At 41.8% G+C, this 27,385-nt stretch overlaps 2 protein-coding genes across 6 annotated transcripts; one reads left to right on the top strand and one right to left on the bottom strand.

Moving 5' to 3' along the window:
• Window positions 1-3,415: 3,415 nt before the first annotated feature.
• On the bottom strand, window positions 3,416-11,743 carry LOC120679625. 5 transcript variants are annotated; one of them, XR_005677274.1, is made up of 12 exons: window positions 11,420-11,743; window positions 10,867-10,938; window positions 9,260-9,884; window positions 8,758-8,826; window positions 8,554-8,649; window positions 8,392-8,465; window positions 8,160-8,266; window positions 7,981-8,053; window positions 5,721-5,806; window positions 3,940-4,106; window positions 3,802-3,836; window positions 3,443-3,637 (listed from the first exon to the last, which is right to left on the bottom strand). XR_005677274.1 is itself a non-coding variant. In XM_039961261.1 (11 exons), the coding sequence occupies exons 5-11, from the start codon at window positions 8,417-8,419 to the stop codon at window positions 3,628-3,630; spliced, it is 522 nt and encodes a 173-aa protein (XP_039817195.1). In that variant the 5' UTR covers window positions 8,420-8,649; window positions 8,758-8,826; window positions 9,260-9,884; window positions 10,867-10,938; window positions 11,420-11,741; the 3' UTR covers window positions 3,416-3,627. The 5 variants fall into 5 exon arrangements, 1 of the variants encoding a protein (XP_039817195.1); XR_005677275.1 differs by having other exon boundaries at window positions 8,396-8,465; window positions 11,420-11,742; XM_039961261.1 differs by having other exon boundaries at window positions 3,416-3,637; window positions 5,721-5,826; window positions 8,396-8,649; window positions 11,420-11,741.
• Window positions 11,744-15,765: 4,022 nt separating this feature from the next.
• On the top strand, window positions 15,766-18,291 carry LOC120679357. Its single transcript, XM_039960927.1, has 8 exons — window positions 15,766-15,882; window positions 15,968-16,051; window positions 16,307-16,546; window positions 16,694-16,804; window positions 16,904-16,984; window positions 17,095-17,210; window positions 17,349-17,850; window positions 17,940-18,291. Exons 3-7 carry the CDS (start codon window positions 16,319-16,321, stop codon window positions 17,590-17,592), a joined length of 780 nt encoding a protein of 259 aa, XP_039816861.1. The 5' UTR covers window positions 15,766-15,882; window positions 15,968-16,051; window positions 16,307-16,318; the 3' UTR covers window positions 17,593-17,850; window positions 17,940-18,291.
• The last annotated feature ends 9,094 nt before the right edge of the window (window positions 18,292-27,385 follow it).

The following is a 27,385-nucleotide window of genomic DNA, read 5'->3' as shown; positions in this document are numbered from 1 at the left end:
CCGTGGCCACTTTCGGCCTGCGGTCCACTTGGCGCCAAACCCCTCCCCCGCGTCCAGGCCACAACTTGGGCTTGGGCCCGGAATTCGGCCTCGGCCAAGACCCCACCTAGGCCGGATTCGGCCCGTCGGCCGTCGGGGCACCGCAGACCGTCGGATCTGATCCGACGGCTGCCCGGCCTTTTCGCCGGATAAAAAACCGGACCCCGGTCGCATCCCCTTGAAACCCCTTCCTTCTTTCTCTGTCGAGCATCCGGAGGTGCCGCCGGTGGCGGCCGGCGGCGGGGAAGGAGGCGGCGCTGCCGCGGCTACCTCACCCGCGCGCATGGTTGCCCGAGGGCGAGCATGCGGCTGTCGAGGTGGCCGCGGGTGGCGCCCTGTTCTCAGTCCGTGTCGGGTCCCACATGCGTCTACGCGACGGCGAGCGGCGGGCGATTTCTTGAGCGCGTGCAGACAAGCGACGGCGTGAGGGCTCTGAGCTGCGCGAATGCGGTAGTTCTTGGCCTGGAAGGTGAGCCCCCCCCAATTATTCTTGTTCTAGGGTTAGGGTTCCTGAATCTGAAGTTTTTTTTGGTTTTCTCAATTCGAACGAAATCATCTCCATCTAAATGCTTTTATGCCCAAAAACACCCGATTTATGCACTAGATCGGCTCTGATACCATTGTTAGGTTCTAGAATTCTAGATTTACACAAGATCGAGGTCTTTGTGTATAGATCGGGTATGGAGAGCTGGTTCTAATCATAGATATACAAGTACATCATGAGTTCTTGACTAAATCTAATACAAGAGTGAGAGAGAGAGAGGGGGAGAAATCAACCGGATCCGGTGGCAGCAGGAGGCGGGATGGAGGCACTAGCGCCTATGGACGTCATGGCTGTGATGGCGGCGAGGAACTCCGAGTCGGTGAAGAGCGGATCCGGCGGTGGTGACGATCGGCGTGGATGTCGGTGACCCTTGGGTCGCCACCTGGACCGGTCGGTGGCAGGCGCGGTGGAGCACGTCGGGGAGGCGGTGTTGGCGTCGACGGAGCTTCCGTCGCCACTGCGCGCCCTCTAGATCAGGTTAGGGTTTAGGATTGTAGGTGGGGACTGCGGCAACGATGAACATTGGTACTCGAGCCATAGGGTCCCCACGCCCTCTATATAGCGCATCGCGACGGGGGCCCACTAACCACATATAGGTTGGGCGTGTTAGAAGCGACGGCGAAACAAATGACAAAGAATAGAAAGATCAAACCGAAGGAAGACACGAGATTTAACGTGGAAAACCCCTCCAATGCGAATGGTAAAAACCACGGGCGCCAGCCAGTAAGAACTTCACTATATCGAGTGTGTTTACAACGTCTAGCGGCGGCTTACTACAGGAATCAATAAACTGTGGAGCAAACCCTAATCAAGGGTATACGTACCGTACCGCAGGGGGGCTCCGCCCCCCACACCCCCCAGGCATCCCTGGCTTGGGCTTCTGCAATGGGCCACTTCCTCCTCCGCTACGCTCCGGCCCAAGCCTCCCGGCGACGGGCCTCCACTCCGTCGGGAGTTGGCTTTTTTCTTGTACAGAATTTGGATCACAATATAACAGGACGCCCCCGATGAGGCCGCAAGTTCAAGGCCCGATCGGTGAGAGATGAATCCAACATTTGGCACGATGCTGGTGACGTGCGGCGGCCGCGTGCTTGTGGATGGAGCGAGCAGGCCTCTACGGCGTCCAGGTCCTGACGCACGACGGCCGAGACGCCGAGGCTGAGGAGGTGGAAGCAAGAGGCGCGCATGGCCATCTGCCCATCTCCATGGTTGGTTGGTTATTTTTATTTTTTATTTCACAGTTGGTTGGAGTAATGCACCGCCGCGGTGCCGCTCTGGCCTCGTTTAGTTGTCCGTATAAAGTTGTAAAAAGGAAATCTTTGCACATTTGAAGTATTAAATATAGACTAATCACAAAACTAATTATAGAACTCGTATGTAAACTAAGAGACGAATCTAATAAACCTAATTAATTCAACATTAGAGTATATGTACTGTAGCAATTTAGTGTATGATTATAGCCTAATTAGGCTTATTAGATTCGTTTCGCAATTTGCAAACAAACTATGCAATTCATTTTTTATTTCGTAAAGATTTAATACTCCAAGCATGTAAAATTCTATTTCGATTGGATAGATTTAGAATTTTGAATTTCGCAACTAAATAAAGCCACTGTGCAAGACAAGGGTCAATGGATGCGAAACCATGACGATCGGATCAGCGCATTCTACAGGAGAGGTTGGTACGCGCCAGGACAACAAAGAAAAATGACGCCCGTGCCCTTCACCTCCCATACATATGCATTGCGTGCTCTCTATAAGGCGTGCTCCAACGGTGCCCCGTATGCCTCCCCCCACCCCATATCGGGGGAGCTATAGGGGGAAATCCGATCCAACGGTTCCCCTATAGCTCCCCCTATATACGGGGGGAGTTGAAACTCCCCCCACATATAGAGTGAGTTCCAACTCTCCCTATATCTCTAATCACATCTTTTCTTCATGATATTAATCCCGTTTGAGCCCCGTAACATGATGATAATGCGTATTATGACAGTACAAATATTGTATGATTTTTTTTAAAAATTCAAAAACGTTAAATAAATAGTTAGTTAACGAGTGATAGTATATAAGGGGAATAAATATGGGGGAATGGTTGGAGAGAAAAAGTTATAGGGAGAGGAATTTTTTGGAGGGAGATAGTAAAATATAGTAATTAATATGTTTGGGGGGAGTTAGATGAGGAGAATGATGGGTATATGTATGGGAGCTGTCCGCCGGTGCCGTACTGCCGTGCGTGCCTATCCCCAGGCTCGCGCGGTCAATTCTAATTTGCGGGCGCCCGCTAGATTGAGGTGGTACGGTCAATTCTTGGACAGCTCCACCTTTCCGTTTTTGGTATATGTGTGGATTCCACATTAATTCTCTTTCCCTTTTCATGTTTCGCTTTGCTGCGATCCTGGGCGCGCGGAAACAAATAAAATTGGCTATGGGCCCCCGTTGAAATGTGACCAACGTGAACGGAGAATGTTTTTCAGATGCTATTTTTTTTCGGGATGTGGAATAATTGGGTGTAAAATATGGGTGGGGGGAGTGAAAATAAAAGTAGCTTTTAACAAAATATTATATTGAAAAAACTAGAAAACTAAATATTGGTGTATAATATAAATTTATTGAAAAAAATAATTACTTCCATAAACTTTTGATGGAAAATGTTTTATCGAAACAAAATTGTACAGGAAACATAATATCGAAAAAATATTTAGAGAAAACAATTATTTAAGAACAAATTGAGTGGTAGAAAAAAAATATTTTGAGTAAAAAATATGTTGAATACAAAATATTGCGAGCTTAAAAAAGGGAGGTGGTAAAGTTTTAGACAGAAGACTTTTGAAGATAGATAATAAAAATGTGAAGCGAGCAATTACGTGAAGAGGAAAAAATATTACTGTCACAAAATAAAAACTATAGAAAAACTTTACAACGATAGTGGTTAACTTTTTCTTAACTCACAATACAGTGCGATATTTTTTTACCAAACAAAAAAAGAAATAAAAAATAAAAATCTTTGGTTTTCCTTGAATTTTGCTTGAGCTTGTTCTTGCCTTTTTACCAATGGCTGCGAGAGAAAAAAATAAAAAAAATGTGTCAGGTACGGGCTGGGGTGCTTTTTTGAAAGGCCTAGGAAAATGAATTACTAGAGAATATGAGAAAAAGTTTTAGAACATTAAAAAAACAATCAAATTTTTTTAGATACAACATGCGTGTGCTGGGGTACTGTACCTTCTCCCTTGTGTGCTGTTTTCCAAAATTATATCCTAGTTTTTTTAAGAAAAAATGAAAGGGAATAAGTGAGATAACTTACAGGATTAGATAAAAAATACTGCAAGAAAGAAAAATAATTAAACAGTCTAGATTTACATGTTGGTGCAGCACATTCTTAATCTGACGACAAATTGGAGGAAAAATCTTCATCCAAATCATGTACTCTGTCGCTCCCAGCCGAGCACTTGGGGAGGGGGCTTTTTGTTGTTGCAAGCTGCAACATGGTTCAACCTTCGCAATTCTTTTCTTGTACGCTTTGCACCCTGAAAAAAATAACAAAAGAAACATGAATTAGGCTTGCTAACATAAAAATTTTTGCAGCAAAAATAATGGAAGCAATTTGCATATTTCAAGGCTCGCAAAGGTTTGTACAAAGACTCGAAACGTGCAGTCACGGACTCATTCACACCAGAAGAGTTTGAAAGGTGGTGGTTTGAAGTGCTGGACAAGTATGAAGCCCAGTGGAAATAACAGAATCAACTACCTATACAATATCAGGAGTTATTGGGTGCCAGCGTACTTCATGCATAGTTTCTATCCGTTTTCAAGCACAACAGGTAGAAGTGAAAGCACAAACTCAATGTTCAAAGGCTATGTTGCTCATAAAGACACTATAGTTAACTTCTTTGGTGCTTATGAAAACATTCAAGAAAAGAATTTGTCAACGCTAGAATGGTGCAGATTCAATTCAGAAGTGAAAACTCCTAGTCATTGGTCATATAATGCACTTGAAGACAGTGCATCGACAATTTACACCAATGCAACTTTTAGAAAAATGCAAGTAGAGTTCAAGAACAGCACAACATGCGGGGTGAATGAGATAGAAAAAGGTATGCTCTTTGAAGTGAGAAGGAAGACAGAATACAGTGATGTTGAATTTCAAAAAGATTTGTATACTATTGAAGTGTGTGAGAACAGACAGATATTCAAATGCTCATGTAGGAAGCCAGATAGGGATGGCATTCATTGCTGTCATGTGTTGAAAATTGCAGAGTGTTTGGACTTGTTGGTGATCCCACAAAGCTTTGTAAAGTATAGGTGGACAAAAGCAGCAGACCTAGATATTGCTCTACGTACTGGACAATAGCTTATAATTGGTGGGAGTAAGGCAAGTGAGGCCGTACAATATTGCATAACGATGGCAGATGTGTCACAATATTGCTCGTCGATAGCAGGGGATCCAAGGTCGTTTGAGGTTTTTACAAAGGAATTTGTTGAATTGAAAAAAAAAGAGTTGATGAATCAATCAAGAAAGGTGGTGCAACAAAGCAAACTACAAACATAAACACTGAAGGCGGTTCAGGTGAAGCTGCTACTGGTGTGCAAGAATCAAATCAGGCATATAAAAAGATCCTCTCATAGTAGTGAACAAAAAGAAGAACACAAAAAGAAGGAAGCCAATGGGCGAAATAATTGAGAAAGAAATGAAGGATAAAGAAGCAAAACTTGCTAAGAAGAAAAGGGTGCCTGTTAAGAGATGTGGGCAGTGTAGAAGTGAGCTGCATGACAAAAAATCATGTCCAGAACTAGGAAAACAACAACTTCTTCCACAGGTGAATTTTTTCCCAGAGTAAAAAATAAATTCAAAATGGGAAAAATATTAAAAAATGTATCTAACTTTTTATGTTGAAAACACAAATGTGCAGGCTATACTAAAGAGGGTTGTGAAGATTACCAGGCAAAATCCCGTGGTGCAGACATAAGAACATGATACAAAGACTGTGGACAGTACAATGTGGGGGGGACTATCCTAGGGGGATTATTATTATGATACTAAAGTACTGCAGCAGCTACAAAAAAGAAGGATATTACATCATTTTTATTTCCTAATTTCCTAAGTATATACAATGTAAAAACATGATGTTACGGTGGCATACCTTTTTCACTGTCTATGAGTTTCTTCACGGGAGGGAGAATCTTGGTGTTTCCTTTGTGGCAAAGGATGTACATTGCTGCTTTAACCCTGTAGTTGTAGATTTGTTTCTTAAAAAAAATCACAAAACAAAGGGTAGGGGGAGGGGGATCAATGGATGCCAGAACAAGGAAGGAGGGATATGAGGAAAAATATTTTTATAGAAAAAACATTATTTTGAAATAATTCGTAGCAATAAATATTTTATTTCACCCAGAAAACTTATGTAGACAAAAATTTAATCGTGAAAACTTATGTAACAAAGCATACATTTCCTGAAAACATTTCAAGTGAGCTTTTTTTATGATTTATCTAGAAAACTTTTCTATAAAATGCCATGCTGAAAAAACTTTTTAGAAGTTAACAGACGACATATCCAAACTTTTGTGCAAAAAGTTTTGTAGAACATTATATAACTTCAGATAACAAATTTGTAGTAATATAAGATTTTAACCAAAAAATATAAAAAATGTACATAGTTGCGAAAGAAAGTAATGAGAAAAATAAGGGTGGAAAAAAACAAGTTATAAAATTTGTGAAAAAATTACAGGAAAAAATTTTGATGAGAAAAAACAATTTGAAAGATACACTTTTAAATATACATATGTTACCAAACAAAAAGTAATTTAGTGGGAAAAATGATGATAAAACTTTTGAGCAAATTAGAAAGAAAATATTTGCGAAAAATATGTTAGAATTATGTTAGAAGCAAATTTTGACTTAAAAATAGATTTCTAAAACAACTACCGAAGAGAAAAAAAGAAACAAAAAATAATGTGCAATTTTTTAAAAAAATTGATTGCGCAAATTTTTGAACAAAAATTATTTTAGTATGGCAGGATGACGTGACTGGCCCTAATCAGTTAGGCCGAATATGACAGGTTGACGTGACTGACCCTAATCAGTTGGAACGAGTATAACTGGTTGATAATGATTGGCCCTAATTAGTTGGCCCAAGTATGGCAAGAGGACGTGATTGGCCCTAATTAGTTGGGATAAGTATGACAAGTCAACCTTGATATATACTAAAATCCAAGCATATGGTGGCGGAATGACGTGACTAGCTCTAATCAGTTGGGACAAGTATGACACGTTGACGTGACTGGCCCTAATCAGTTGGGACAGGTATGGCAAGTTGATTTGGTTGGCCCTAATGACTTGGGTCGAGTATGGCAGGTGGACATGATTGACACTAATCAGTTGGGACAAGTATGACAAGTCAACCTTGATATATATACTAAAATAAAAGTATATCATGACAAAGTCGAACGCTAAAAACCCAGACTACCCTAACTAGTTGGGCCGAGTATGGCAGGATGACATGATTGGCCCTAATCAGTTAGGTCGAGTATGGCAGGATGACGTGACTGGCACTAATTAGTTGGACCAAGTATGGTAGTTTGACGTGACGGGCCCTAATCAGTTGGGACAAGTATGGCAAGTTGATGTGATTGGCCCTAATCAATTGGGCCGAGTATGGTAGGTGGACATGACTGACCCTAATCAGTTGGAAAAGTATGGCAAGTCAATCTTGATATATACTAAAAATGCAAGCATATGGTGATGGAGTCGAACCCTAAAAACCCAGACAACCCTAACTGGTTGAGCCGAGTATGGTGTGATGACGTGATTGGCCCTAATTAGTTGGGCCGAGTATGACAGGTCGACGTGACTGGACCTAATCAGTAGGGGCGTGTATGGCTTGTTGAAAATGATTGACTGGAAAGAACTTTGATAAATGACTTACCAACCAAACTTTTGTTAATAACTTTTAATTGAACTTACATAAAAGATATTTGCTAGCAAATATGTTTTATCAACTAAAAAACCAAAATTCTGAAGGAATAAGTTTATTCGTATAAATATTTGTTGATACTATAATATATAAGCTTTATACAGAGTAACTTTGGCAAAAAAAATATATTTTAGAGGTTGTATGAATAAAACTTGTACTAGACAAAAATAGTTTACTGAAAAAAATTTGTCCTGGAATGCTATGTACAAGTGATTAACAAACTACTATCATTTGTAACGTGCATGTAAATCATCAAGTAGTAGTAGAATACAGAGAAAAATAAGGAAGTGTAAAAATGGTATAGGACACACTCATCACTCATACTAGTACTACTGTATATAAGTTAGGAACAAGGTTCTTTTGAAAAAAAGTAGACAGGGAAAATGATTCTTTTGATGTAATATATGTGCAGTAAAGAAAAAAAATGTACATTATCAATATGGGCGACTCTTCTCCCGTCCCAGGAACTCATAAAATTCATAACGAAAATGCCACAATCACAGCTGTGAGAAATAAACAAAAAAAAGAGAGATAAGAAAAAACAAAAAAATCATAGCTGTGATGGGGTAAGCAATAATAACAAAATGGGGGCAGGAAGGGGGGGTTTACTTGGTGTCCTGTTGCGGAGAATCTTGGTAAGCTGTGGTAAAATCCTTGATTTTCAAACCAGCCTCAGGGCCATAGAATGCTTCAAATACCAGCTCAAAATTTTGCCTCTATGATGCGCAGTGAGAAAAAGGGGGGAGTTAAAAAAGTTTAAAACTATTACAGGAGAAAAATTGACTAAAAAATGTGACATTTAGTATGGCTCTGGAAGTCTGTGCAAAAGAAAAGAAGATACCTACAACAGTTGTAGTAACTCCCCTCATCTCATTTGTTACTTTAGTCGAACTCAATACATCAAACCTGTTATCTCTATGATTCCAAGGGATGACTTTATGAATGATTCTACTTCTGGATGAGTAACTTCACCACAGAAAACACGGAGAGACAGGGGCATTACTTTCCTAGCAGACTCAAAATTTATGGGATCTCCCTGAGCAGATTCTGAAGATGTATGTTTCGGATCTGGAGTTTTCAAAATGAAAACCGGCTCACCCTAGTCATAAGAGATGGAAAAAAGAAAAACAGATTTAGTAAAGAAAGGCTCAATGCTCATATGTTTAAAAGGAATTTAAAAACTTGTTTGAATCATTAATACACGTACAGGTTGCCCATCACTATTAGCATCTTTGCCTCCAGGTAAAGGTTTCCTGGGTGAGTCAGCAGATTTGAGCTGGGTAGTATTTCAAGAAACAAACAAAAATGAATTCATTTATCTAGGAGAAAAATAAATTTAAGTAATATTGTCAGAGCTGGGTAGTATTTGGAGAAACAAAAAAATGAATTCAATTATATAGGAGGAAAAAAAATTAAGTAATATGCAAAAAAAAATACATGTATATGGTTTTTGTTAAAATGAGCCTCAGAATAATATGCAATTGCTTTGTCATCCCACACACAAATGTGTGGGTTTGTATCCTGAGCAATATCATTTTCAATGTCCATATGTTCAAAGTAAGCAGCCTGTATGCAAATTATAAAATGGAAAAGGGAGAAAGAGTGAGGCCGTCAGAAAAAAGGTCTCTCACTTTTAAAAAAAATGAGAAACTTCATTACTGCAGCGAGTGTAAGAAAAAAAGGGAGGATATGGAATAGGGAAATCTAACCACTAAAATGAAAACACATCCAGCAAGTGTCTCCTTTCCGCTGCTATTACCCTTGCATAGATTGGAATGAAAACTGACAATTCCAAGATGGAGGAACTCAGAAACTGCACTGCACCAGTCAAAAGATCTGATATCTTTTACAACAGAAAGAGCCTCATAGTAATGGTGGCTTGCATGACAATTACTAGATGGGCATAGAAAGATCCCCAGAGCAATGAGAAGAAAAATCCTAGCGAACTTGTCGCCAACACAATCAGCATTGACCATAGCAATGAGATCATCGTTTTTAGCTGCCTGTTTTGACTGACTTGTGTCCTTGAGTATGATAGCCTTTGCAGAGCTCGAAGATATTGTTGGGACTTTCTTGCCAGTGAAAGGAATGCCAAAGAATTTGATGCACTGTGTTGGGATCAATAGAAAAAGCTTTGCCACCAGGGAGCTTTACAGACTTGGTTCTTTGATCATAACGATTTGCCAGCCATATAACTAGACTGGTTGGAACAGATGTGTAACTCAGAAAGAGAATGGACCCAAAAACACAAGATATAACAATTTCCTTCTGCTTCTTAGACAACCTCTCGACAAATCTTGTCTTCTTGGAAAGTGAGAAGTTAGAGCTAAATTACTGTAAATGGAAGATGTTTAAGAAAAGCATCAGACCTTATGAGCAAAAAATGTGGAAATAAGATGACTTAGGGATAAACTTTTAGAGCAAAAAATTTAAGTGAGTACAAAGAAAAATGTCCATTCAACTATACTAATCAGATAGAACTTGTCCATAGAAAAACTTATATACACAAAACTTTTAAGACACTTCTGTGGTTCTGTAAATGATAAGAAAACTTATGCTCCTTGCATACAGAACTTGTTGATTAAAAAATTAACTAACACGAGACAAACTTTTGTTGGGAAGAAATAAATTATGTTGAAGAGTGAGGAAAAAAATAGTTTAGTGGAGAAACTTTTTGATGAAAAAAAATGTCAAATAGAAAAGTTGTTCATCGATGGTATAAAAGTTTGTGTGAACAGAAGAAATAAAATCTGTCATTGTCAAAAAAATGATAACATAGTATAGGATAACTTTTACAGGAGAACTTTTACAGCTGCGAGTTTAGTAGATGAAAACTTTTATGATCATATAAAAGGTTAAAAGAATTTTGTTCGAAAGTTATCAACCAAAAAAAAAAAGATGGCGGCCATATACATAACATATCAGTAGAAAAAATTAACTAACACATAAAAAACTTTACTGCTAAGGTCTCCTAAACCTTGTTATAAATTTACTGCTAAAGTCTCCTAAGGCCATATGTAGGCGCGTGAAAAAAAAATTAAAAGTTGTTGTTGAGGGGCGCGGGCACATACTAAACATTCTTTCAAATTCATTGGCACTGACAATCTTGAAGAGCCGCCATCACTGGTGCTTGTGTGCTCATCTTCCAGGTATAAAAAGGTACAAAAATGTGGAAGGGGGGAGGTGTTACATTACTTACTACGTCCCGGTAAAAAAAATCATACACACAACATAAAAAAATGGACAACATGATCATTCAGAAAGTAATGGAAAAAAGGTGCACTGGGAGATAATATGGGAAAAAAGTAATACTAACTCTGGAGGTTTGCTTCGATCTTTTATCTTCATTACTTGATCGGACACCTTCTGAATCTGTATTGTCATCCATCTATTGTACAAGAAAGAAAATGAAAAAAGTTCAATGATATGTGAAGTTAATACAACTAAAAAAGGTGTTTGAAAACCTCTATATCTCTGCATTCCTATTTCATTGCTTTGTCATTCAAAAGTTCAATGATCTGTGAAGATAATACAGCTACCGGAAAATAACTTAAAACAAAAACTAATGTGGATTGGCTATGTTTGACTACCATGAATCCATACAGACGATACTGGTGCTCTACTTTTCCTATGCAATACTGGTACTCTACTTTTCATATGCAGAGTAACACGATCTGTAACATCCCCCCACCCCACCCCTAAAAATCACGCCGCCGCCGAGGTCTTCGGCGCCTACCCCACGTCTCGCATGGCGCAACATGTGACAGCCAGAGAGGACCTAATCGAATCACATCACATCACACCTCCATCCTCCACCCCACATAACCCAGGAACCCTAATCGAATTGAAAAGAGACAGGAAAAACTTACCGGTGAAAAGAGATGATGGATGCGACGGAACCGGCGGCACCGCACCACCCTCCGTCGAAATGATAGGAATCCGGCATAAGAACCAGGGCGGATACGAAGGGATTGGAAGAACAGAAGAAGAAGGGCCGCGTGCTGGGGAAGGAAGTGAAAAAGAGGAACGGTTTGATACGGGTCTGTATTCGTGAGGAGTAAATGAGACTGGTAAGCGCCGGCAAACCTGGGGAAAAATAAAGAAAATAGAAAAAGCCCGCCAAGAAAAAAAATCGAAACCCCAAAAATCTGGGCGCACGGGACCGTGGCATCTGGGAGGGGCACTGCTGCGCTGGTGCTGGCGGAATAAAAAATGGAAAGGTGGCGCATGCAGTCCGTTGCACCGAAAAGGAAAAGAGACGCGCGGTCGGATCGACCGCAAGTTAGAAAATGTCCGGGCGATTGTAGAATTAGCATTGGTGGCTCGCGCGCGCAAGCTCACTTCACTTGTGATCGGTGTAGCCTCTCGTCTTTCATCGGTAATGCCTAATGCGTTCCGGAGCAGGGCGCTTCTACCCGGATCCACTGGTTGTTTCAGCTGCCGTCGATTCTCAAATCAACCGAGATGAGATGACAGCAAAATTAGAAGCGGACGAGAAGAAATGCAAAACAACAGCAGTGATGGATGTTCAAATCTCTGCAGTAGCAAACATTATTTATTTTGCACATGTGCAGAGTGGGTCTTTAATTTCCTGAGAGGCATATATATAGGCTATATATATGTCTAATGTGCCCAGTAACACAAGGAATCCAAGGGATAAGACATTACCGATATGACGATGAACCACGTTTTAGATGTTGCAATACCTTCCATTATGCTACGCTAATATTTGGCTTATGACAAAACCTAAACTAAATGAGTAGATGGCCAACATTTAGGAAACTAAAGTAGGGCATTAATGTTTTTTTTGTTACAGGTACGTTTCCTCAAATATCTACTTGTGCAGCGCAAGGAAATTAAATAAACAACCACATGGTTAATGTTACATTACCTTTGCTCAAACTTTACAATAACTGACCGCTTCACCTATTTTCAATTTCATACATTGGTTGCGCTGCAACGAAAATCCTCTGCACGCTCCTTGACGACAAGCTAATAATGTGGAGTGTTTGCAAAAGTGAGTTGGGCTTCGGCACTCAGGCGCCGGGAACAGCTTTTGCCCTCTGCACCTGTGCAGAATGCAACCAGGCAGTGGAGGGTAGCACCGTCATTTTGTCTCTGTACTGGCCCAACGAACGAACATCTCTGATCTGATCGTATTGCGTGCCGTCCTTCAGTCTTCAGCACGGTATTTCTTGGCATGTGTCACGACATGCTGTTTTATATAGTTGTGCGTACTCAGTAGCTTAATTTGTCGCATGGAGTGAAGCTGTCGAAGGAAGAGATGTTGAGGTTCTAGTATTCCACTGGAGTTCCTTTTTCACAGAGCAATCCTTCGATGAGCAGAGCGTATCTGTGCTTCAAAGTCTCCGTGAATAAACGTGACATGTGTGTTTTTCTCTTTTTCAAACAGATGCTACGCACGATGAATACTCGTATCTTGGAACAGTAATATATGGAGCACAATGCAAGTCCTGCTTTTTCCAGGATGTGACATGTAATATATGGAGCACAATGCCAGGACGTGACATGGGGTTTTTCCAGGAGACCATCACCCAACAGCAGTTGAACTACACAAAAACTATTTTTTCCAAATGAACATACGATACAACCACCCTATTTGATTGGCTTTTTGGCTTTGGCTGTAAGTCACAGCTCCAAAAAGCTCAACTAAACACACTCTTAATTCTTCTCACCCCTTCTTCTTCTGGCATGAGCCCCTGCACCACCCTCGCGCGTTAAACCCCATTCGTGGTTCCCTCCCCATCCCGCATCAACCACAAAAACCCACCCCACCCCCATGGCATCACCGTCTATATCCATGTTCGAGCCCCCACCGCCTCCTCGCCCTCGGCCGTTGGTGGCTCGCTCCTGTGCTAGCGCCTGTCGAGTCTGGGGAGATGGATGATCTGTTGACACCCAAAATTAGTAAAATTCAGGTTTGCTGGACAATCTGAGCAAACTGGTCAGATTGATTATTTAAACCAGCAGACTGGTCTGTGTAATATCGTCAAATTGCCAATTGAACTGCACAATTGCATATATCTTGTCGAGACGATCGAAATGCATATATAAACCGTCCAATTTGGAGTCTAGACGAGGAAGCTATGCCTCTAGGAAGACCTGCACCTGAGTCTAACCGATCAAACCGGTATAAGGGCGATCAGACAGTTGGTGGACCGGTCAAACCGGTCTATGCAGATCAATCCAATCTAAGAGTTGTATTTTGACACAAGATATGTATGGGTTTCGACTCCCAACGAGTACAGACCATCCCACCATATATTTATGAAGGGCCAAAGCCGACAGAGAAACCCAATCGAATCAATCTACTATGCATCTACTTTCTACAAAAAACATGTTCAATAAAATGCCAATAAGATCCCAAAAGTTACATAAAAATATATTTAGGCTCATATGTTCTCTTGTAGCCCATTTCTTGGAGATTGATAAAAAAATTCAATATCTTTTAAGGACAGTTCAATATTATTTCTCCAAATTACCACATAATAATTACAGTGATATCTAAATTTTGTCAGAAAATGCTACAAATTGACATGATCATATATTTTTTATCCATAAGTGTGCCATAAATCTTAAATAGTTTTAGTAAAGTTGGACCGTACATTATTCATAAATGATACATCTCTCATATAGTTTCATATAACTCAACTGAAACTTGAGATTTGAATACCCTTATAATATTTTTAAACTCGTATACACCTCTAATTTGAACACAACCTTATGTTTAACATAATATTAGAAAATACCAAGTTACTTTACAATTGTTATTCAAAAACATATTTTTTCTATTATCTTCTTTGGTGTTAGAAAATAAGCATATGAAAAAGATGCAAAAAATAGCAATTTACATACAAATAGATGCTATCAAATAAGAGATGCCGATTTTCAGAAAAATCAGAAAAAAGAGGTTGTGTGTTACACCATATAAAAATGATTGGATGCAACCGCTTTCAAAATTATAGCTGTGGAAGAGGGCATCGCATTTGTTGGTGAAATCTGGGTTTCAATGTTCGCTGCCTACCTGTGCATCATTTTTTTTATTCAAAGCATCTCTTGTAGCGTAGTGGTTGAGCCCTTTTGCTTTTTAGACAGGTCATGGGTTCGATCTCTTGTCACATTTTTTTATCGCCAATTTTTCCCCTAATCGCATTCCTTTTTTTTTGTCTAGTCAATTCTTTTTTGTTGAGGGCCTCTTAGGTTTTCTTATCGCCAATTATTTCCCCCAATCGCAGGCATACTATATATGGAGAGGCTGCGGGAGTATTTTTTTTTTCTTCATCACACACATACAAAACAAAGGCACCTTATTTCTTTCTTATTTCCTACTTAGCACAACACCCATGTTTTCTAAGAAAAAAAGTAATGCATCTTATTTTTTTAAAATTAAGCTAATAATGAAATAGGACTATCAAAAGAGAATGTATGGAGTATTAAGAAATACACGATGGAATAATAGAACAAAATTAATATAAATTATTACTCATGTATACTCTATGGTATGTTTGCTGACCTAGCTAGATCTTATGCTATCCTAAAGCCTCCTCCAAAGGAGTGGTGAAGTCGCCAGTGGACGTGGAGGAGAGAGAGGTATGAGCCTATGAGGAACAGGCCCAGGTACAGCTTCGTGAAGCGTGTGTATGTGAGATGAATGCGTATGAGATAGGTGACTAAGTTCTCGCTAGCGAGAGCTTTTTCGCACTGTTGATTGAATAAAATATACCTTCACCAGACGATGTCGCCCATCGTTAGAGGAGGCCCATCGTTAAAGGAACCAGGGCAAGCGTGTTGACCTTGGAGGTTGTGCTTATCAATGACATCCTTAAGCACTACTGTCAAAAAAGTATAGCACTTACTTCATAGATCAGCAAAGCACGTACGGGGCTCAAGACCTAGTGATCAATGGATGGCCGGAGTCTGCATCATCCTCGCAAGTGGAACTATGCGTCGTATCTACGACGTGGCTAATTACGTCCCTCCTCCCTTTCACTCTTCTACGTTTTGTGCGATCTTGAACATTGACCGCGTAAGAAGTAGTTTAGAGTGAGTAGCTCAAAGCTGAAAAGGAATCTCTCTTAATGTTAGTCTAAGTTAACACTTTTTACTGTACAAGCTACCATGAGAAATCCTAGTACTATTGCTACTTTACTACTCCTTTATGACCCACCCAAGTCGTCGTCGGAATGAACAATTTCAGGATGCTGGTATAAAGGGGTGTAAAGGACCTGGATGCAGCTCCGAAGTTCTGAGATTCTCTCATCTACCAGCTCTCACATATATACCGTGGACAATCTGAGCGTTACCTATGATTGTAAGTCTTAAACTCGTTAAAAGTTTTTTTCTCTCTTTGGAGTTGGATAATTACTGCCCCTTGGCTTTTATTTTCCGTTTTTCAGGTAAACCTTTCAGTCAACAATAATTATCTTCATAGTAGGTGCTGCAATATGTTGCATGTCTGAATTTTCAGCTGATATAACGAGGTAAAATGCTTATTACACAAATCGGATGTACCACCCAGTTTAGAAGACCGCTTATAGTTCTACACCTTAGCTCCTACCACGATGTGGGATGTGCCTACTTAAACATCATAATCATTTTGTTTAACAAATACTTACTCATAATCATACTTAGCGCCTCAATTAATTTTAGCCATTATGTTAGTTCAACTTTTGCCCAATTGATTCTATCTTTTATTTTGGACTAGCAAGACTAACATCTACTTCTGATCTTCCTAGTGAATAGTCAGAATGAAACTAAATCCACTCCTTGCGGTATTGTCTGCGGCAGCAATCGGATTCTTCATCGGCGTTTCTTTTCCTGTACAAATCACACCAAAGGTGAATCCCTTCAGCTTTGGTGATGGGAACTGCACCTTCGTTGCCAGCTACCTACTTGGCAGATTCTCGACGCCGATCAGAAACGACACTTCTACTGTGGACAGGACTCCACTCCTGCAGTCAAATGCTAGTTCAGAGGTACAACTCTGAACTTGTTGACAGTTCAATTGATTTCCTATATGGATAGGTATTCAGCAGTTTGCTGAAATTGAAAGAATCCAGTTATACAAGCCTCAGACAGTCACCACTTAATATGCTTAATTTTTTTCTAATTATTTGCTGCAGAAGTTTGTTGCACCGGCAAAGCCGCCGAAAGGCGCGGAGAGGCTACCACCAAACGTCGTAGTTGGAGAGTCTGATCTTCACATGCGCCGGCTGTGGGGACACCCGCGTGAGGTCGCTGGTTTCACCGTCGTTACGCTTAGAACTATGACCTTACCGAATTGAGTGTTTTTTCATGGCGTCTCTGACTGAACTTGTGGGATCAATGAGCAGGACACCCCCACTCGCAAGTACCTTTTGGTGCTGACAGTTGGTTACAGTGACAAGGTCAACGTTAACGCCACTGTTCACAAGGTGGGAAAGTAATCAATTTCTTGTTATGTTCCCAGATTATTTTCAGTGATCTGTAAACTGAACAATATCATGGCCGCCGCCTTGCGAATGCTATTTGGATTGTCGTGCAGTTCTCTGAAAATTTTGACGTGTTGCTGTTCCACTATGACGGGCACACGACGGAGTGGGACGAATTCGAGTGGTCCAAGCAGGCCGTCCATGTCAGCGCCAGGAAGCAGGCCAAGTGGTGAGGAGCAGCAACCAGTATGTTTGTGCACATATGCAATGTACTACGGCACCAATGCTAGTTCATCCATCTCGTTGAGATCAGCTATTACATTGTTAACACTGAACAATATATAAGTTGTAACGAAATGCGGCGTAGGTGGTACGCCAAGAGGTTCATGCACCCAAGCATCGTGGCGCCGTATGAGTACATCTTCATCTGGGACCAGGACCTCGGCTCCGAGACCTTCGACGCGGAGGAGTACATCAAGATTGTGAGGAAGCACGGGCTGGAGATCTCGCAGCCGGGCATGGACATCACCCGGGGGGTGAAGACCTACGACATCAACGTCAGGAGGAACGACACCGAGATACACACGCAAGTGTTTCCTTTTATTAACTAGCTAGCTAGCTAGCCACAAGTACTGGTATCTATCTTAATTATGCTCCAGTTTGCTAATATACGAAGCATTGATTCTATGCACAGGTCGACGTCTGCCGGCAAGTGCAGTGACGACGTGCACAAGCGGCCGTGCAGCGCGTTCGTGGAGGTGAACGCGCCCGTCTTCACGAGGGAGGCATGGGCGTGCGTCTGGCACATGATCCAGAACGACCTCGTCCATGGCTGGGGTCTCGATTGGAACTTCTGGAGATGCGTCGACGTGAGAACCAACTCGATCAGAATTATCACCTGTTCTGTTCATCTCCTTGCTGTCCAACTGCTGTAGATATATAACTTGCGCGCGTGCAGGAGCCTGAGAAGCAGATCGGCATCGTGGACGCGCAGTACGTGGCGCATCACCGGGGGTTTACGCTGGGGAACCCGGGCAACGAAACCTTGGATGGAAGCCGCCGCAAGGTGCGGCTCCGGGCGTCGGCGGAGTTCGGCATGTTCAAAGCAAGATTGCACAACGCGGACAAGGCCCAGGCAGCAGCTCTTCTTGCCCAATCGGATGCAGCCCCGCGCGATCAGAGTCATCGTTAGGGAGAGATGTGATTGAGTTACACATATATGCCCCTAAATAATTATTGACGTCGGCTAGGGTGCAAATTAATTGGTGATCCTTAAATGCACCTTCAACTTTTTTTATATACTATTTTTTTAAAAAAATGACTTCACTTTGAAGAAATTGTACAAATATTTGAACTAATTTAAAGAGGGTTGGAAGTGCATCTAAAGCATTTCGAAGAGACTAGTTAAAACTTGTTGGCTAGATAAAAAGAGGAAGTTGTTCGACGAATTGCTCCCTGTCGCCAGACCCGCCTCGGTTCGCGCCTTCAACAAGCTCCTCACCGTCGTCTCTCGCTCCCAGGGAAGGGGCTCCTCAACCTCTGCGCTCGTAGATGTCTCAGCACACCATGGTGAGACTGAGAGCTGCATCCCCCTTGGCGTCTGACCATGGATTTCTGCGCATCTGATCCTCCTTCTGGTCTGCATCATCCCTTCTCCAAGTATGTCTTCATCTCTCCTAGATCCTGCTCCTGGTGTTGAATTCTCCAATAAGGTACGATCTCGTCTCGGTGTCCTCGGAACCTCATGTCACACCCGGTTTCAAAGGCAAAACCAGATGCAAATATTACATGTGCGCCAGGATCAAAATTTACACACATGTAACGACTCAGTGAATACCAAAAGATAGTGCCAAAACATAAAGAGAGTATTATAATTATTACATGACCGAAAGTCTCATAAACTAAACAAATAAGCGAGTACTAGCAGCGGAAATAACACGGACGTCTCCACAGGCAATCGACTGGAAGCACGCTCGCCTAGAACTCGTCGAAATCTCCAGGGAAATCCTCAAATCTCTCGTCTGAGCAGCAGTCCGGGTAGTGTAGATGCAAATAAATAAACACAAGCGTGAGCAGTTGTACTCAGCAAGAGGAGAATAGTATAATAAACATGCAAGGCTTTATATGTGGAAAGGCTGATGGGTTTAAGCAGTTAGCATTTTAGTTGGTCAAATTTTATTAAGCAACTTAATTACTAGCAAGTATAAGTGTATACCATCCCACAATTAATGTAAAGCATACTCAACATAAATTAAATGCACAATTTAAGTCCATCTTCCATAGTTTACTCATGTGAGGGTCCAGGCTGCTCATGACCTTGAGCACGGCTAACCGGTTAGTTTTACACTCTGCAGAGATGGCACATCTTTACCCACAAGTCGTGTTTCCCATGTTGCCCGAGTTTGCAAAGACCTTAAACACTTCCTTTGGTGAGTGGCTAGGGATTCACTACGAGGTCTTTACAAAGATTCCCTAGTGTGGACTGCTCGCTAGGTCACATGAACAACGTAGTGTATAAAGCTCCCTTAAGAGTAACGTGTCTTAGCTAAGCCCACAACCCAAACGAACAGGTCTATACACCAACTACCGACACCCCCTAGCCCTTTTAAGGTAAAGCATATCGCATACTAAGGTTTCTAATTAATTGACCAAGCCAGAGCCATATAGCCTTGTGGTTGCACTATAGTCCTGAGTGGTCGCTCCATGTTCCGATTAATATTTATGGTTTTGTAATTGAATCATCACAGTTGAACATAGAGCATAAATAAGTATTCATGTTGTTTAATACCATCCCAGTTAAGCAAACTAAGCAGCATCTACCATCAAAATTAATTAAGTAACCCGGCTGCAAGGTAAGGGTAAAAGAATCTAGTCATCCTTGGTAGGAACCCATCAAAATTAATGCAAGCAATAAATAAACAATGTAATTAAAATTCATGTTGTATAGGTAAAGCGGGTATGCATCAAGGACACTTGCCTTCCACAGGATCCGAAAGCTGCTCAGAGTCTTCAAAGCCTTCACCTTCAGCAAACTCCTCGAACTGCTCGTTCTCTACGCATCACACAATGGTACATACAAGCACACAAAGAATAAAATAATAAAACAGTACACCAATCAATATAAACAGAGATAAAACAGTTAAAAACAGGTTCTACACGTCACAACGATCAAAATGGTACCAAGAACGCTAAAAATGGAGTTAAAACGCTAAAGATACGCTAAAAACGGTGTTACATGGGCTTATTTGTGAGAAAGACAGTTAAAACGGGCTAAACAGCAATAAACCAGGGACTAAAACACAATTTTATATAAAAACACGAGGGCCAACATGTAAAAACATGAATTTGGATGGCGGGTTCTATATTAGAAAAGATCAGGGGGTTTTCTGTAAGAAAATGGACTAAGACAGAATTATTTTTGAAAACAAGAGGACGGCGGGTTGATTTAGTAAAAACTAAGGGGTTTTGTGCAAAAGGACAGCAACTGACCGGAGGGGGTTCGGTTGACTGAGATTGGATCGGATCTGCGCCATTGATCTTTGATCGGGCGGCTGGAATCGGATCAGGGCGGCCGGCGGCGGCAGCTGACGCCGGCGAGCGGCGGCGCGCCATGCCCGCGGCGGGGGCTCACCGGAGCAGCGGCTTCTCGGCGCTACGGTGCGCTAAAAATTGCGCGGAGAGGCTCTGGAGATCAAGCACGAGGCGGGGAAACCAAAGCGGGGGTCGCGGGCGGCGACCGGGCAGCGGCGGCGCTCCGACAAGTGCGGGAGGGCTCGTGTGGGCACAAAACAAAGGCAAACCGGAGAGGGAAAGAATAAGTAGCTCACCACGAAACCCACCACGCTAGCCAAACGGCCGGAGGAGGAGCGAGGCGGCGGATCGACGGTGGCGCAGAGGTGCCCAGGCGGCGGCGGCGGAGCACGTGCTTGCACAGAGCGAAACAAGAAAGCGGCTAGGGTTGAGCGGGGGCGGGAACACGGGGAGAAAAAGGGCAACGCGGGCAGCTGGGCTAGGCCGAGTCGGCCTCGGCGTGTGGGTCCGCGGGCCCAGGTGTAGATCAGAGTCCCGGCCGAACCCGGCAGGAGGAGGAAGGTGGGACTGACGGGTGGGGTCACCCGGTCAGTGAGAGAAACAGGAGTGAGGGAGGGAAAAAGAAAAACGGTCCGACTTGGGCCGTGGAGCAAAAGAGAGGGAACAACTGGGCCGGCGGAGAAAGAAAAAAGAAGAGGCTGGTGCGGTGAACTAGCAACGGCTCAAGAAGAGAAGGAAAACCGAAAAAGAAAAAGAAAAGAGGTAAAGGAAAAAGAAAAAGGGTTTTTAACGCCCAGAAATTGAAATAAATTCATAGAAAATAGATAAAAGCTTCAGAAAAATTTGAAAATTTTCTGGGAACTTCATAAACTCAAACACAATCATACAAAAATAAAATATGCACTAGCATGAATGCAACAAATTAAATTGGAGCCTATGGTGAGTTTTAAATATTGCAAAATTAATTCCTTTTGACTCTAAAAATTAAATAGCTATTGTGAACAGTTTCAGAAGTAAATTTTAGGGTGTTACACCTCATCATCTCCTGATGATGCCCATAGTTTCTGGCTATTGCATCTTTCGCTCACTCTAAACTAAAATTGGATGAGAAAAATGTTGGCCTTATTCTCCAATCAGTTCTTGGAGGTTTTGCTATGGTTGAGATCAAAGATTGGGTTTTCAAGTTCATAGTTTTTTCTCGTGAGGTGGGACTCATGATTTATAACTTTGGCATCATTTCTGATGCATCTTTCAAAGTTGCATTCTTTCTCTGGAATGAGCGTGGCCTCCACCTTGCTGAATCTTTCATCTCAGCTTTTCTTGGTACCAACTTTCATTGGATAGAGGTTCGTTCAAAAAAGAAATCTTATGCTGATGCTGTTCGTTCTTCACCACCCCTTTCCAGTGCTAATCGCATTCTGTTGGGTACTTCACTACCTAAGAAATCATTTGTCTTCAGTCGCCTTAACACAGATGATTTTTGAAAAAAACATTCTTCAGTCAGACCTTCATGCGAAGAACACACTGACCCGAAAATCTAGCTTGAATCTTGATTTAAATTTGAACTCAAAACCTCCAATAAATGGCCAAGGAAACCTCCCAAATCTTCGCTCTCCATCAATCAGGCCCATTGGGCCACCATGCACTCGCTGTCTTTCCTATAAGCGTGGTCGGCCCATGTGTAGCAACAGTGTCTGTTGCACCTCTTATTTCAGATTGGGACATGTTGCACTCTCCTGCAGATTTCAGCCTCGGTTCCCGGGATTGCTCCGATCAGGTAGCTTGCCTTCCTTCCCGATCATTGATGACCCTTGTAATTCCAGTACCTGGTTTTCTACCCAACAATAACTGACATCTGGGCCGAGTGGAAGCAAGCCACTGATTTTCCCCTCTTTTGGTCATCTTGCTCAAGCGCTTCTTGGTTTGGAACCAAGAAACCCTTCCTCTTCCATCGCCTAGGGGCCTCCGCCTCCTCAATCTATCGCTGATCGCTCCAACATTTTCACTCATCTTTTGCAGCATCCACCCCAGCAACATCCGCCGCCCACCCAAGCTTGCTCACCCCCTGCTTGGCACCCTAGCTCAGATAATCAGCAGACCTCATCGGCGACTCCTGTTCATCTGCAAGCCACAGCTTCTCCATTGGATTCAATGGCTTACCGCTTCATCGATCCTACTCCCTTTCTGCCTAGAGGGGCTAATCGAGTCCATGTTGAAGGAAGAAAGCCCATGTTCGGGTAGTGCTTGGTCATGCAAGGCGGCACAACAACGACCTCGCTATCGTCACCATCGACCCCCTCCCAGCTGAGCAGGTATCATTTTAGTCTATGAGAGACTTGGTTGATGATTTTCTCTGCAACCATCGAAAATTGGATTTAGAAGTATTTAGTCATGTCCTCATGGTCAGCTTATGTGAGGCTTAACTTTTATCATGATAGAGATTTCCTCATTCAGAATAGCCCACACAACTATGGAAATTACCACTTGAGTTTTAAGGCCCATAATAGAGGTTGAAACAACAGAACCACAATGATGAACTATGATGTCTGGCTTATGATTTTAGGGTTTAACATTGACTACTGGGAACAAAAGGATACAGAAAAGGCTATCTCTAACTTTGGAACACTGCTAGTGTGGGAAGAGGACCCAAATCACCTTGCCGGGATCATTATCAAAGCCAGAGTTGTTGACTCAACTGAAATTCCGTGGTTCCTAATCTGTTCTGAGGGTGAAAATTTTGAGGGAGATTCCTGGACTGCCCAATGCGAAATTCTTCAGGTCACTCCACTAGGTGGTGGGCCACTTCATGAAGATGAACCCCCCAATGGGCAAGAAGACATTCAGCCCAACCTCTTTGAGTTTTTTGGGTTTGGCCAGCCTATTAACAACCCAGTCAATGGCCCACAGAATGATCTGGGTAATGAGGCTAATGTCAACAATGGGGTTAATGTTGCTAATGATGCTAATCAGACAATGGAGGCTGAAGGTTGGGGGCTTTGGCCTGAACAGGATGTTAATGGCCCTGTGTTACCAGCAGCAAATAACTTTGTGAATGTTCCTATTCAGCAACAGCAAGGAGAAGCCTTTTTAGAGCTCAATGATCTTTTGCAGGCCCCACAAGATCAGGCTAATGTGATTGATCTCAATGCTCCACTAGAAGATGATTTGGGAGGAATTGATGACCTTGTTCAGATTGCTGAGAATCTAGATGCAGAGCTTGTTTTTGGTCCACATACTGAAGACATTATCAATGAGAATGTTCCATCAGAGGGGTCTGATGATGACATGGAGCAAGACCCCCAGCCTCCAGCAAATCATGTTGAAGTTTTTCTATCAGCAGAGCAGATAAATCCTGATGAAATCCAGCCTGAAGAACCGATGAATGGACCTGAAGATGAGAACTTTGTTCATGAGGAGAAAATTCATCTTGGTTTTGTTGAATTGCATGAACCAGTGGCTAATCCTATATTTAGTTCTTTGGAGTACAGTTATCTGCACCTTCCTCAGAGATCCAACCCTAAATCTGTCAGGCTTTTGGCCAATTTTTTTAATTCCAACTCTGCAAATGTATCAATGATGATCCCACATCATTGGTTGACTTCTTCACTGCTTTGCTAGCCAATCCCACAAGTTTTAATTAGGCCAAGCAGTTTCTTGCTTCTCAGGCTTGGAATTTTATGGGAGACATGGCCACTGGGGTTAAGTTCACACTGCCTAAAGAATACCCTGTCATACCTTCCTCATTCTGCTACAAAGAATTGCGCAATCCTGATACTTCATCCACTTTACTTGAGGCTGCTGAATCTGAAATCAGCACACCCCCCTTGAACAGCAAATGCAAGGATGTGGAGGAGCAAGAAAATTCTCCCAGCGCACCAATCAGTGAGCTTAAGCAAAGAGCTTCTCCTTCTACTGGCCCCTGGTCCAAAACATTTCTGGAAAAAGCAGATCAGTTAAAATATGACACAATAGTGGAAGACCCTCTTAAAAGAAGAAGCGAAAGAATGCAACATCTCAGAAAGGGCTTCAAGGACCCCCAATGTTCCTCCAAAAACTACCTTGGCTGCAATGTTGAGCCACCTACTCTCTCTCCTTATATCACAAAAAATCTGGGAAACACTTTCTGTAAGATTGATGAGAGTAAGCTCACTGAAACGGCTTTACTTAAGAAGAAGAAAGTTACTGTGTCTGTCCCTGGTGGAAAGAAGACACAGAAGAAGAAACCTGCACCTGGTGGAAAAAATGATGAAGAACCCAAGAAGGATGCCAAGATGCCAAAGAAATAAAATGGATCTCAAAAGGACTCCCTTAGCTCCATGGAGTCACAGTTATTTTGTTCTAGCCTTTCTTATCTGTCATGCAATGCATTCTGTCATGTTACCTTTATTTCTCTTGTATCTTGTTTATGTAAGAGCCCCTTCCTCTATCTTTTGGTCTCATGGATAATCTCCCTTCTCATAGAACTTGGAAAGTCCTAAGTTGGAATGTTCGTGGATTGAACTCTGATAAGAAATGGAATGCTATTCGTGATCAAATTTCTAAATCTAACTGTGATATAGTCAGTCTACAAGAGACAAAAAGGGATAATTTTGATATTAGTTTTATAAAACAAGTTCTGCCCGGCTGGTTTTGATTCATTCGAATTTCTGTCGTCTTTGGGTAACTCTTGTGGGGTTATTACCATTTGGAAATCACACTTGTTTAAAGGAAGCCTTGCTTTTAGCAATGAATTCGGAATTACAATTGAATTCACTTCGAATCATAATGCACTGGATTGGATTTTAACCAATATCTATGCCCCTTGTACCTCTGTCGGAAAAATAGAGTTTGCAGATTAGCTTAAAAGTATTGAAATGACTGATGATGTTCACTGGCTTTTAGTTGGGGATTTTAATCTTATGAGATCCTATGAGAATAGAAATTGACCCGGTGGTGACATCAACGAAATGTTCCTTTTTAACGAGGCCATCAGTGCCCTGGGTCTAGTAGAACTTCCTCTCCATGGTCAGAAATTCACATGGTCAAACAAACAGTCTCCACCGAACGTTTAGACTGGTTTTTTACTTCCATTTCTTGACTACCATTCTGCCAGATACATTTGTGTCTACCCTATGTATGGAGACCTTAGAACATGTTCCTTGTTTGGTGACTATTGGCACTAATATCCCCAAGAGTGGGACTTTCAGGTTTGAAAATTACCTAATGGAACATGACAACTTTATGGAGATTGTGCAACATGGTTGGTCCATTCCTACTGTGCACACGGATAAAGCAAAAATTATCTCTGGCAAATTTAAGAATCTGAGAAGAGTCATAAAGGCCTGGCAAGCAAATATCTCAAGCCTCAAAAGTGAATATTAATAATGTAAAGCTCATTTTATCATTTATGAACATGCTCGAGGAATTTAGAGATTTGTCAATTTCAGAGTGGAATTTCAGAGCTCTTGTTGAGGAAAAGTTTATTCAGCTGTTTAAACAACAAAAAATCTACTGGAAGCAACGTGGCACCATTAAATGGGTTACCAAAGGTGATGTTGGGACAAAAAAATTTCATGCAAATGCCACTATCAAGCACAGGGAAAATCTTATCACATATATTGAAGACCAAAATGGTGAGATGTAAACATCCCACAGTGTGAAGGCTGACATTCTTTGGGGTTCCTTTAAAGATAGGCTTGGCCAATCAGTATTTCAGTCCATGTCTTTAGACCTAAGCACACTTCTGCAGGCCTCCACTCAACTTGGCTGCCTTGAAGAGCCATTTACCACTATTGAAATTGATAATGTTATAAAGGAACTCCCAGAAGACAAATCTCCAGGCCCAGATGGTTTCAATATAGATTTTTGTGAAAAGATGTGGGCCAATTATTAAGAAAGACTTTTATAACTTATGTCAAGCTTTCTTTGATGGTGAGATCTTCCTTCAGAGCATAAATGGCTCCCACATAGCTCTCATTCCAAAAGTTGATGGTGCTACCAAAGCCTTAGATTTCAGGCCTATTTCTCTTCTAAATACTTCTATGAAAATCATTACAAAATTGCTGGCAAATAGACTATAGAGGGTTATTCAATCAATCATTCAAAAAAACCCAGTATGGCTTTATCAGAACAAGAACTATACAAGACTGTGTAGCCTTGGCAATAGAATATCTGCATTTATGTCACAAATCCAGGAAGGAAGTTGTTATTCTTAAATTAGACTTTACAAAGGCTTTTGACATGATAGAGCACCAATCCATGCTCTCAATCATGGAGCAGAAAGGTTTTCGCCCAAAATGGATTAATTGGATGAAGCTCATCTTCTCTTCAGGAACATCATCTCTTCTATTAAATGGTGTGCCAGGGAAAACAATTCATTGTAGAAGAGCAAGGCAAGGTGACCCTCTTTCTCCACTTCTATTTGTCATTGCAGCCGATCTCCTACAGAGTGTGCTAAATCGGGAAAAAAGTTTAGGTCACCTGCAACTACTTATATCTCTGCATCATACACAAGACTTCCCTGTTGTACAGTATGCAGATGACACTTTGATCTTCATGGAACCTGATCCTGTACAGCTAACACACCTAAAGCATATTCTACAAAGCTTTTCCTCCTCTACAGGTTTAAGTGTCAATTACAATAAATCAATGATGGTGCCAATAAACCTTGAGCCTGACAGAACATAGTTCCTGGCCCAGACTTTTGGATGTTCCATTGGTACTCTTCCTTTTTCCTACTTAGGTATGCCTCTGGATCTCTCCAAGCCTAAAATAGCAGATTTTCTCCCTTTTGTGTCAATATGTGAAAAAAGACTGAAGTGTACCTTAGCTTTGCTTTCACAACCTGGAAGACTAGAGATCACAAATGCAATTTTTTCAGCCCTGCTCATGTAC

Source organism: Panicum virgatum, chromosome 6N (genome assembly GCF_016808335.1).
Source record: "Panicum virgatum strain AP13 chromosome 6N, P.virgatum_v5, whole genome shotgun sequence".
NCBI classification, from domain to species: domain Eukaryota; kingdom Viridiplantae; phylum Streptophyta; class Magnoliopsida; order Poales; family Poaceae; genus Panicum; species Panicum virgatum.
Note: the sequence above shows the minus strand (reverse complement) of the source record. Positions and strands in the feature narration are given on the sequence as shown.

Bases quoted from the DNA above. Each gene is read 5' to 3' on its own strand.
- LOC120679625 (XM_039961261.1), bottom strand. From the start codon at position 8,419: ATGAGGGGAGTTACTACAACTGTT. The intron at 5,827-7,980 runs GTACATTTTTTT...ATTTTTTTTAAG, and splicing joins GAGTCGCCCATATTGATAAT to AAACAAATCTACAACTACAG. The intron at 3,837-3,939 runs GTAAATCTAGAC...TAAAAAAACTAG, and splicing joins AGAATGTGCTGCACCAACAT to GATATAATTTTGGAAAACAG.
- LOC120679357 (XM_039960927.1), top strand. From the start codon at position 16,319: ATGAAACTAAATCCACTCCTTGCGGTATTGTCTGCGGCAGCAATCGGA. The intron at 16,805-16,903 runs GTCGCTGGTTTC...ATCAATGAGCAG, and splicing joins TGTGGGGACACCCGCGTGAG to GACACCCCCACTCGCAAGTA. The intron at 16,985-17,094 runs GTGGGAAAGTAA...ATTGTCGTGCAG, and splicing joins TTAACGCCACTGTTCACAAG to TTCTCTGAAAATTTTGACGT.